This window comes from Fringilla coelebs (assembly GCF_963513975.1).
Source record: "Fringilla coelebs genome assembly, chromosome: 2".
NCBI classification, from domain to species: domain Eukaryota; kingdom Metazoa; phylum Chordata; class Aves; order Passeriformes; family Fringillidae; genus Fringilla; species Fringilla coelebs.
In genome coordinates this window covers 6,139,994-6,151,921 of record NC_140029.1, presented here as the reverse complement: position 1 = coordinate 6,151,921, position 11,928 = coordinate 6,139,994, and the positions used below count along the sequence as shown (strand labels likewise).

The 11,928-nt window shown below is 42.1% G+C and overlaps 1 protein-coding gene across 1 annotated transcript; it reads right to left on the bottom strand.

Moving 5' to 3' along the window:
• Positions 1–3,655: 3,655 nt before the first annotated feature.
• Positions 3,656–11,709, bottom strand: GATD3 (glutamine amidotransferase class 1 domain containing 3). Its single transcript, XM_084225265.1, has 7 exons — positions 11,451–11,709; positions 8,196–8,248; positions 7,429–7,542; positions 6,973–7,092; positions 5,722–5,814; positions 5,243–5,412; positions 3,656–4,635 (listed from the first exon to the last, which is right to left on the bottom strand). The coding sequence occupies exons 1-7, from the start codon at positions 11,562–11,564 to the stop codon at positions 4,511–4,513; spliced, it is 789 nt and encodes a 262-aa protein (XP_084081391.1). The 5' UTR covers positions 11,565–11,709; the 3' UTR covers positions 3,656–4,510.
• Between the last annotated feature and the right edge of the window lie 219 nt (positions 11,710–11,928).

Below are 11,928 nucleotides of genomic sequence, written 5' to 3'. Positions count from 1 at the left end.
AAGGAAATTTTTAAGAGGTCTTTGGACATTATTATTGCCAAAGAACGGCTGTAAAAGCCAATTAATTTTTTTTTTCAATATTTGGCAGTGACACTGGTAAGAGACAACTAGGAGTTAGCTTGATCATGTTTTTCTAAGTTTACAGCAAGGCCAGATTAACTGGTTAATGCTTTCCTCTGTCAGCTCCCTTTAATTTCATGTGGGAGAGATGGCCCATAGAGAACATTAGCAAGAAATTAATGGGGACACATTTGATGCAGATTCATAAAATCTTATAATGTTTTGGGTTGGAAAGGGCCTTAAAGATCTTCCATTTCCAACCCCCTGCCATGGGCAGGAACACCTTCCACTAGACTGGAATTTTCACCATTAATTCAGCTAAGCCTGAGGACAGTCATTGCATAGCCTGACACCCAGAAGCTGAATAGAGTACTGAAAAATACTGAAAACAAGCAAGGAAGGTGATTATTTTTAAATATGCAGCAGGAAATCGCGTGGCTATCGGTGCTGCAATCCTCACTGCAACTTCTCTTTCAGCTTTCGGGATAGTCCCAGTTTAGCCCCTTCTCTTCCCCCTCTCTCTCTTTCTGCAGAGTTGTTGGGCACCACTGGAATCACCCTGGAGAAAATAACCAAATATCAGCTCCTTAACTCTCCTAAAGGCTAAGGCTCACCCATTCAATAAGCAAGCTTCCCTTCGGGCATTTGAAGCCACAGGAAGAAGAAAACCAGGTCAAACAAAAGAGTCAAGCCCTGGAAAGAAGGCAACTCTTAATTACTTGCAGGTGGAGAATTAGCTAAGTTCCCACTCTGAAAAAAATGATAACTAAGTGCATATTCACACATATAAAGTACTGCTAGCTTGGAAAGCCACAGACACTTAAAGAAACAGTGTGTTTCCTTCCAGGAAACATTAAACATTATCTAGACCTGATAGACAAACCTTCATTTTCAGTCCTTCCTGACAAACCTTCATTTTCAGTCACGCTGGCCATAACACCACTAGTGTTTAAATAAAACCCAAACAAGAAAACAAAAGAAAACAAAAAAAAATCCCTATTAAAAACCCCCAAACCTCACTGTGTACTTTTATGACTTCATACCACATGTTTTTTCCCAGATATTTGTATCACAGGAAGGGGCTAGAGCTTAACTGATGTGTATTTACTACTATATTTTCAGGGGGATAAATAACTGTGCTGAAGAAATTAATCTTAACACAGCAGGACGAATGCATTCATTGCAATGGAACTGGATGTCCCAGCTATTATTGTGAAGCTAGGAGGAAGAAATATTTGTTTTATTCTCCGTATGGATCCAAAATGTCCAAAAAAAACTTGCCCTACAGAAGTGTCCCACGTTGCAGCTGTCACACAGCTGGAATATCGTCCCTGGGTAAGTGGAACTGAACGTTGTTCACCAAGTGCCCTCTGCTGGCTTTTTATTCCCCAGAAAAAGCATCTCTTGCAGCCACAAACCAAAGGGTAAAAAACAAAATGGGCTTCTCAAACCCCGACTCTCATTTCTGCTTTTAGAAAAGAAAAGCACTGCTGCCAAATTTGTGAACGCTGCAACCACCAGCAGGGAAACCTTTCACAAAACAGAGTTTGTGTGTAACCTTCAGTGAGGCAAAAGGGGACAGGCAGAATCACAGCTGAGAGGCAGCAGCTCCTCCCACCCCTGCAAATTCATCCTGCAAGCGCTAGAAAAGCAACCAGAGCAGGAACACAATTATTACAACTCCCTTTCAGCAGCACAAAGCTCTTAAATGCTTCCCAAAGGTAAGAAATGTCAGGAATCCATAAGGCAGGTATTACATGACTCCTGGTGGAGGCTTCAAGAAGCCTCTTTCACTTCTTATTTCCAGTAGCATTTAGCAAAACATATTAATCATAAACTCCTGTCCACTTGGTTGAAAGTAGCAAACCCCTCACCAGACCCAATCCACCCTACTGAAGGAAAGGAAAATCCCAGCTTTGCAGACAAATCTGTAATAATAATCTCTAAATGCACATGGAATTTCCCTCCAAATTTACACAGGCTGAAGGCCAAGATGAAAATCCTACATCTTCCACCAAAGTTAAACAACTTTCTTCTGATAACAAAAATGAAAACCAAAACAAAAAACACTTAACAAACACAACCAAAAAAACCCACACCAGCAAATCCTTGAGAACTCTGTCTATCAGAGGTTTCTGATTTCCCAGCACATTACTGGGAAATTAGAGAGAATTTAAAAAATGAAAGGCAATTCTGGTGCATGATTCTCCCTTAAAAAACCACATTGTCTCTAAACTCAGAGAAATTTTAAAAGAAGGGTAAAGAGAGTTGAGAACTGTAAAGAGGCACCATGTGGATGATCCAACCACCAACCTCCCACAGCTGCTGACTGATAGTAACAGCAATTTCTTCCAAAGATCTTTTTTTTTTCCCTCAGGGCACCTGAATCTGAAGATTCAGCATCTAAGGAAGCTTTGTGCCACCACAGCTTCACTTACTAGGAACTGTAGATATGAGAAACCTTAATTCCAGCCCTCAGCCCTGCAGTGGTGAGGGAGTTCATGGGAAGGTTTAACCCAGAGCTGAGTTCTTGCAGCAGAGGGAGGTGTGCTAACACAGGCACAACAGCTGTTTTTCCACCCTGAGGATTTCAACACCATTGCTGTTACCTGATATTCTGTTACCAAGTTTCTTTTAAGCCTCCTGCAGATGTGGGAAACAAATGCACTTTAAAATGTTATTGCATTTTACTTGAGCAATGACCTCCTATCCTCTGCTAAGCTTCTCTGTATAAAATTGATCCTAAAAATATCCACTTTGAACAAACAAACTCATTAAGGGGTGTTTCTGTACTAAAATATATAGGGGCAGTGTTTTAAATTCTATTTCTTACCAACTTGATGCTGAAAATTTCATTAAGAATCTGATGCACAAGCAAAGAAGGTTTCAGAGTAATGTCCAAAATTCACTTTATGAACCATGCCTACTTCCACAATGACTTGGTGTCTGTGTATGATTCCTTTGTAACCTCACTGGAGTTGGTGATCTGCTCAGGCAATCTCTGAAATCCCCCCAAGAAAACAATGCCAGCACTGAAAAACAAATCCCAATCTTCTAAATCCAGATGTGGTTTATTTTTCTTTTAGTGACAAAAAATTAATCATTAGGAGGCCCCAGAAGCAAAAATGCTTTTTCCCTGAACCCTGACTGAGCAAGCTGAGCCTGCCCAACGCTCACACTCAAGGTTTCTCTTCACTTGCCTCAATTAATAAATGCCACCCCACACCCCTGGCAAGTGTTCAGCCACAAACAGCATCTGCCATATACCAATTCAGTCTAAGGCTTGTAGATTCATTTATGAATTCCCTTGAAAATATGGGTTCACTTCAGCAAGTCTGTCATGGAAGAGAAACTTTAATCCAAGGTAACAGGTGTCATTGTGCTTGATGCTTTGTTTGAATTTGAGAAATGCTGTGTCCTGCTCAATAGAAAGGTGACAAAAAACTTGGAAGAGGTGGAGAAGATTCTGCTGGATTCTATATGGAAAAATGTACGAAATTGGTGAACTGAAAAGCAGAAAAACTACTAAAATGTACCAACCAGTATAAGTTATCAAAGGCAGCTCCCAAACAAAAGTGAAAGGACAAGGATAAGATAAAGGCAGAAATTAATTTATTTATACATCATTATTCCAGACATTCAATAACACCCCTTTGGAGAAAGCTTTATTGCCCTAAAGCAGAGGAAGTTAGGATAATTTGAGATTGTTTTTTCCATTCACTACTGGTCATCCAGCTGCTTTAACAGGGGTGCTGTCCTTAAGAGTTGTGCGTCATGTCAGCGGATTTTATTTTCTTCTTCATTTCAAGACCTTTTAAACTATAATGGGCCAATGGATGAGTTTTTCAAAGTGCTGCAGTTGTGGCAGTTGTGTCCTGCTGCTGATTGGTGTTCAGAATGACTTTGTGAAAGTGGGATTCTTTGAAATGGAAACAAAATCTTTTCATTAATACTGAGTTAAATTAAGATGTGGAAGATGTCTTTTCCCTCAACAGATGACCCTGGCTGTTAGTTCCCAGACACAGGCCTGAGCTCAGACACCTTGAACCATGCATTCATTCCTCTACTCCCATTCTTCACCCACTAGATATGTTGCCATGTACCAAATCCCTACAACACATCTGCCCTCAACTTCTGAAAGAGCCTTGAGTCCCTTTTTCCCCCCTTAGAACTGGTTTGACACAGGTGTATTGGGAAGGATTTGTTTCAGAACACATCCAGTCAGCTCTCTCCAGATGAAAAAGCTCAAGAAAATCCTCTGTGTCTCAGGCCAGGCTCCTTGTCCTCTGCAATGCCCCTCTCTCAAAAAGGCATGGAAAATCCTGCAGCTGGGAATCAATCAGCTTTGTATCAGCATTCACTAGAGTGTGAGCAGGACAAGCAGGTGCAAAGGTCTCCACTGGTCCATGATATGTTTGATACCACACCCTAAATTTAAACATTTTGGATTTTATTTGCCAGTTAATTTTAGCACATTCTTTACCATTGCCCCAATGCCATCAAAGATATGGTGTAATGCTGTTTCACACATAAATGCTGGCGTGGTCACCACCTTATTTTTTGTATCCACATGAGCTTCGTAAAAAGGAGTTAAGGAAAACACAGAACTTGCAGATGCTGCCTGCAAAATGAAACAGCACTGAGAAAACTTCACAGCTCCACTATCCTATAAAACTTCCTCCAAACATGATATACCATCCAGCTGTAAAGACAGCTGTAATCTATAATTCAAGCTATGGCAAGGTATTTTTTGCCAGAAATACAAATGCTGCATGAGAAATCTGTGGTAGCACCCAGAAACACTAGAAAACCTACAAAATTCTCTGATGGTAGTAAAATGTCTCTAAGTACAGTCTGCAGCATAAGACTTCAGGAAAAGAATAAAAATCTCAAAGAGAAATTACCAAATGTATGTAACCCCTGCCAGTTTTATGTGCAAATTCATTCAGCCCTTGGTGTATTACTGGGAGCTGACTGAGAACAACTTCTGACTCCCAGTACACAGTGACACAGCAGTACTTACACAGCTGTGTGCAGAAGAGTTTCTAATCCTGCACTGCACCACTGCTATCTGCTACCCACTGCACATTCCCGTGAAAATCTATGTGGAAAAGCAGAGATTTTATATGTGTTCATTTCTTTAATGCTACATTTCTAAACTGTCTCCCAACATGGAAATTACCAGGAAAGGATATGGTTACTTCTTTCACACAGTGTTTTGCTCCCAGCTCTTTGATGGCTCCTGCAGTCCCAGCATAAGGCCACTTGCCCCCTTCCTCTTCTTCATGGCCCACAGTCACCTCAGTACCAGAGAGCACCTTTGCTGCCAGCACTGGGGAAATGCAGCACAGGCTGCAACAGAAGGAACTGTAAGAGCAATTCTACAACACCACTATTCCAGAACTTGCTCACAACTGATATGATTCAAATGAACACAGCCTTGAAAATCTGAGATACAGCACAAGGCAACTTCCTCTCAGCATTTCCCCAGCTTCTCCTTTGACAAACACCAACATACACAAATCTTGAATAGGCTGCAAATGATACAAAACAGAAGATCCTTTTTCCAGTTCTAACAACAACAGCTGCACATTTCACCAAGACACAGGTTGTCTCCATGCTCACACTTTCAAACAAATGCCATCCAACTCACATACGTACCCAATAGGTTTGCCTGCTTTGTGGAAATCTTTCAGGACTCGCTCGACTTCTTTGTTCACCTTGCAATCTTTCCCATCAACAGCAAAGGTAGATCTGTCACAACAAGAAACTTACATAAAGCTCAGTATAAACCTACAAACAGAGGTATTTGCCTATCTGCCGTGAAACTGGCTCCAAAGGGTCATACCAAACTTAACAGCTACTAAAAAACTGCTTAAAAACACTCATTAGATGACCATTAATGCTTCAAACAAAATGTCTCTTTTCTAAGGCTTTGGTCTGCCAGAAAGTCCCCTACTTTATAAAAACATCTCAAAATGAGAATCATCAAATCAGCTTTCTAGGATTACTGAGAAGTCGAACAGCAATCTTTTCAAGGAAGAAAAATATGTAAGAAGAAAAGGGAAGTAACATTCATGTTTCTCCAAGTCAGCAAAAAAACATCTCAATAGCAAGATAACCAGTATTCCACATGGCTAACACTTTTTGTTTCCTTTTTTTTTCTGAGTCAGTTGTTTTATAATTATGAAGCAACAATTGATTTTTTTTGGTAGGCAGAGAGGAAGAAACAGAATAATAACACTACAAGCACCTGAAACCATTTAAGTTTTACCTTCACCTCCCTCAGACCCAAAAGAAACACCACTAGGGGGAGGAAAAAGGACTTCTTACAGATATCTAAACTCTTGAGTTCTCAACAACATTGTTCAGAGAATTTAAAACAAGACAATAACAAGACACTGAAAGGAGTTATCCTTATTAATTGGGAGTTACATATGTAGTAAATTTATGGATTTTATTTTGTGAATTTTAGTTCATAGAATGACAGAATGGTTTGTGCTGGAAGAGACCTTAAAGATCATCTCATTCCAACCCCTCTGCTATAAGTAGGGAAAACTCCCTCTAGGCCAGGTTGCTCCAAGCTCCATCCAATTGGCTTTGAACATTGCCAGGCACAGGGCATCCACAGCTTCTCTGGACAACCTGTTCCAGTGCCTCACCATCCTTACAGCAAGCAGCTGCTGCTTAGTGTCTCCTCTAAACCTACTCTCTTTCAGTTTGGAGCCATTGCCCCTTCTACCATTACACCAGACCCTTGTAAAATGTCTCTTTCCATCTTTTCTGCATGTTTCTTTCAAGTACTGAAAGGCTGTAATTAGATCACCCCAAAGCCTTCTCTTTGCCAGGTTGATTATGCATAGTTAATTATGAATATTTAGTTGAGGAATCTGATGTTTAGTTGGCACTCACAAGTTTTTGGCAGCTCCGAATCCACCGGGGAATATCACAGCATCGTGGTCTGCTGTAGTGAGCTTAGCCAGGCTTGCGATTTTACCACGAGCAATTCTGGCAGATTCCACTAAAACATTCCTTGAAGAACCAGAAATAAAACAATGTGATTAATTAAGCATTTGCACACAGAACAGAGTAAATAAAGTTTTGCAGAGGAAGAGGAAGGTGAGAAAGAGAGGAAGCAAAAACATTGCTATTTAGTAACTGAAGCTATTGATGCTTTGGAAATGCTGCTGCTGGGAAACACAGGCACTGACAGACTGTATATAATCAAGTCCAGAACACTCAGGTAATATTTCTCTCCAAGAAAATCACCACAGCTGGCATAAAGCTACTGAAGGCATTCAGCCAAGTGCTACAAGAGCCATTACAGGTTGCTACATCTGAAGAAAGCCTAACACATCACAGACCTACCTTGACTCAGCTTCAGCTGGTTGCCCTTTACTGTGGTCAATGACGTGCATCTGAGGGACATCTGGAGCGTACATCTGAACCTCAGCTCCCCCACGGCTCAGGTGAACCAGGACACTACAAACATGGAGATACAACATGCAGAAAACTTTAAGGGAGAGGCTTTATCTGACCCCTAAACCTGCTACAAATATTCCAAATTACTTTGAAAGATGAGGAAAAACACACATCCTACCAAAGCAGGCAACCAAGAACAACAAAAGCTTCCTTTCTCCAAGTCCACAGGTGTTATGGAAGCATCTCACAATTAATATAGTCATCTCACATTAATATAGTCATTTAATCTAGGTCTAGGTGACACTGACACATCTCTTATTAATTCACAATAAGAGTTAATTCCACTTAAGCATTAACAATTCTGCTGTCAGATTTAGCCCCAGGAACGGAAACTCAAGTGGGTCAGAAATTCAGTTTGTATTTGACTGTCTTGAGATTGAATCTGGAACTCTGAATTCCTGTTTCTGAAGAGAGTCTCTCTCAGACTCATTGTTCTGGCATCACATGCACGGTGCTGCATCTCTGGACAGTCACTGAGTTCTACAAGGATGCAGTCTGAGCTCACAATTAGGCTGTGAGAAAACTGTGAGAAAGCTTCATCATTCATCTCCCAGGGTAATTCTGACAGCCAGAGACAGCAAACCTAAATTCAACAAACTGCTGCAATGTAATGGAGACTTTTGTGGAGCCCGCACTCCCAAAATGCAACTTACGCTGAAGCCTCGTGGATTTCTGTGCCATCATAGACACCACAGCCAGACAGGACCTGCAGTGAGAAGATAACAGAGCATTGCAGGTGACACAAAACTCTCTACAGGATCTTTCACAAAGTAAGATTTTAAAAAATAGTTAACAAACAATTTAAAAGCAAGCTCTCACAATGCCAGTGAACACCATGCTATTAGCACTGGTGTCACCACTTGACACACTGCAGAAATGGCATTTCCTATTTATAGCAACCCATCACAGGGCTCAGAAATAACCACTATTTATTCCCTGGCTGATACATTTATACCACAGTTAATAAACTGATATGTTACCCTTAGGAATGCTTTTATTGTGCACACAGTGGGTTGTTCTGAGTATCATTCATCTTTCTTATGTAGTGTCCACACTTCCTCATCCAGATGCACATCCATCAGAAGAGGGACAGAAATGCACTCTGAAGTGGCACCTAAAATAAACTACTTTACCTGCTGCTGTATTTTAGCTGAGCATCTGCATCAGAGATCAACACCTAAATCACTTTCAATGCAGTAATACAGTTATGCCATATTAGCCATACTTCTCTTTAACTATGTGGGAATATTACTTTTAATTTGTTTATACACACCGGAGAACAAAAAGCACAAAGCAGTCAGCTACCCTTGTGTGGGTGGAGAATCTAACAAAGTAGAAGGATAAAAAGCTTTCTTTTTTTTCTAAAAGCCATTGTAAGAATGAAACAAAACCAAAAAAATCCAAAGGTTTATCTAGATCCTGAAAGCATATAGGTGAACTCTTTTGGGGCTTTTTGTTTGGCTCGTTGTTCTGAAAGGAAAAAATCCTGTTAGGAAGTCAGGTTTTTTCTTTTTACTTTAATCTCTTCCGTCCTGGTTTTCCCTCAGTTTTTTTTTTTTTTGAAGCTTGAGAGTTTTTAAACACAGACACAAACAGAAACTCATAACTGAAAGGAAACTCACAACTGAAAAAGTGTTATCTAGTAATGTTAGACTTGAAGGGACTTTCCAGTCACAATAGCCAGGTGTCTGCTATCATGGGCAGCACTACACCAAATATTACCATCACTTCACCAAATGAACAAGTTAAATGAATGTTCTTCTGTCCATGTTAACCCTATTCTGATATTTAAGAGCTGCCTTTTGCTTTGTAACTTTTTGTCTTATCTTTCATTTAACATAGACTGAATAAAGAGACAAGCAACTGTGCTAGGGTTATGCTCTGTGAGCAACACTTCTAAAATTTTTTTGAAACTCAGTGAAACCAAAATACCATAACATTATTATTGCAAACTCTTCTAAATATAAACTCTTCTGTTATTTCAGTACCTACTTGATAACAGATGTGTCTTTTGCCACAGTCAAAAATTTACATCACTAATGTCAAAAATCACAATTCTTTTCCCAGCTCTATCTTAAAAAGCTGTGACTTGCTAAAATGACAGCATTCCTGTTATTTTTTAGCCATTTGGACCAGCATTCTGCCCTTTCCCAAACCAATTCTGCCCCAAACAGATTTCTTTATGCAGGCAGAGCCTTCTTCTTTTATGTTTAATGCTGTCTAGACCATGCAAAGCTTGAGCTTCAAAGACTGTCCACTGAGTTCCAAAACTGTGTATCCATTTGTGACACCATCTACAGCCTGTATTTTTCTTTAGCAATCTGTAGGGACCTCCTTGCTTTCTTCTGTGTTTGTAACATGTTTTACCCCCTTCCTGCCAAAAAGCATAACCCAGTTTAAATGTATTCACTGCCAGTACCTCACCCAGGAATACCATAAATTCTTTCAAGTCAAATCCTCCTGGGTTCCTCAGTACAAAGGAGACATGGAGCTCCTGGAGTGGGTTCAGTGGAGGGCAGTGAGGACGAGTGTGGAATCTCTCTTACAAGGAAAGGCTGAGGGAGCTGTTCAGCTTCAAGAAGAGATGACTGAGACTTCATTAACATGTACAAATATCTAAATGGGGAGTGCCAGAGGATGGACCAGGCTCTGCTTGGAGGTGCCCAGCAATGGGACAAGAGGAATGGGCATAAACTAATGCAAAGGAAGTTCCACCTGAACATGAGGAAGAATTTCTTTCCTGTGCAGTGACTGAGCACTGGGACAGATTGACAAGTGTGAAAAATGTGTATTTTATGACTGGCTTTTCACAAATATTAAAATGAATATTATGTGTGTTATGTTAGAAAGTTATGCTGTATTAATTTTCTTAAGTAGTGTGTTAAATATAGTTTTAGGTTATAGCATAATGTTAAAATAGAAACTATGCTATGTAAGATACTTTTTTTAAGGAAGGACTCGCACCGAGACAGCAGCCACAGGACATCTAAATCTTTCAGAAAACAAGAATGTATTGCTCTCTAATCAGAAGAAACGAACTTCTTCCTGCCTCGCTCAGCCATGAAGACACCATCAGGATTAAGAGGAAGAAGCTGACACTGACCAGACAGAATCCTGTGTTTGAATGGAATTTATGCATCATGTACGAGATGTATGAATATGCAACAGGCTGTTGTTTTTAAGGGTTAATCCTCTGTTGACGTGGGTCCTTTTTTGGGCTTATTTTGCCCAGAAAGAGGCACCCAGACTGTCTGTAACTCTTTGTTTTTATTGTATTGTATTGTCCTAATCTCAATTGTTCAAATTTTTATTACTGTAATTATATTACTATTTTTATAACCATTTTATTACTATTGAACTTTTAAAATTTTAAAAACAAGTGACTGGCGTTTGTCACAGCAAGGAGGGTATGGAGTGTCCCTCCCTGAAGATATTCCAGAACCGTCGAGATAGAGCCCAGTGCCAGTGCTCTGGGCCGGCCCTGCTGGAGCAGGGAGGTTGGACCTGGTGACCACCGCGCTCCCTTCCAGCCTGACCCATGCTGGGATTATGTGGTTCCTACCACATCAACTCCAACACAACAACTATACAAACGGCAATTTTTACATGTTTCCCACTCCTGGTCTGGCTTCCTCCAAGTTTCTGAACTGCAAGCAGTTCTTTCTTCTCAAACTCAGCGTCTCTCCAGGGTTTCCAGCTGTCGCAGCCACCAGGCGAGGCTTGCCCAGGCCGCCGCCCCGCCGAGCCCTCCCCTGCACCGGCCCCACTGCCGGAGCAACTCCGGCTGCAGGGCCGAGGGTGCTTGTGGAGAGCCAGACAGTGCAAAACCAACCAACCAAACAAACAAACAAAGAAACAAACGCTTCTCCTCAGCGCTGCCCCGGCCCCCGCACTCCTCCATTACTCACCACAGCGACGCGGGCGGCGCGGCAGCGCCGAGCGGAGGAGTGGAAGGAAGCGAGGCCGCCGGGCGCTGCTCGCCGCAGCGCCGTGCACAGGGCCGGGCCTCGGGAGGTCAGCATGGCTGAGGGCGGGGGCAGCGGCGGCGGAGGAGCCGGGAAGCGGGAGCGGAGGAGCCGGCACTGGGAGCGTGCGAGGCCCAGGGAACCGGGATGGCCGCGCCCGGAGGCCGCTGCGCCCTTGGCGGCGCCGCCGGCGGCGCCCCCTGGAGGCGGGGAGGGGCCCCCGCAGGGCCGGGAGCCGCGGGCCCCTGTTCCCTTCCCGAGCCTCATTCACCGGGAATGGCAGCGGTGGGAAGGACTGAGGGCAAAAAGATAACGGTGCGGATGTTACAGGGGAAAAATAAGCAAGTTGGCAGACGGTGCAAAACTGGGAGGAGTTGTTGGGTCCCTGGAGGGCACGGAGGGCCTGCAGAGAGACCTTGAT

Excerpts from the sequence above, each read along its gene's own strand:
- GATD3 (XM_084225265.1), bottom strand. The coding sequence starts at position 11,564 with ATGCTGACCTCCCGAGGCCCGGCCCTGTGCACGGCGCTGCGGCGAGCA. Across the intron at positions 8,249-11,450 it reads GCGCCGCCCGCGTCGCTGTG|GTCCTGTCTGGCTGTGGTGT; the intron begins GTGAGTAATGGA and ends TTCTCACTGCAG. Across the intron at positions 5,815-6,972 it reads TTCGGAGCTGCCAAAAACTT|ATCTACCTTTGCTGTTGATG; the intron begins GTGAGTGCCAAC and ends TTGTTGTGACAG.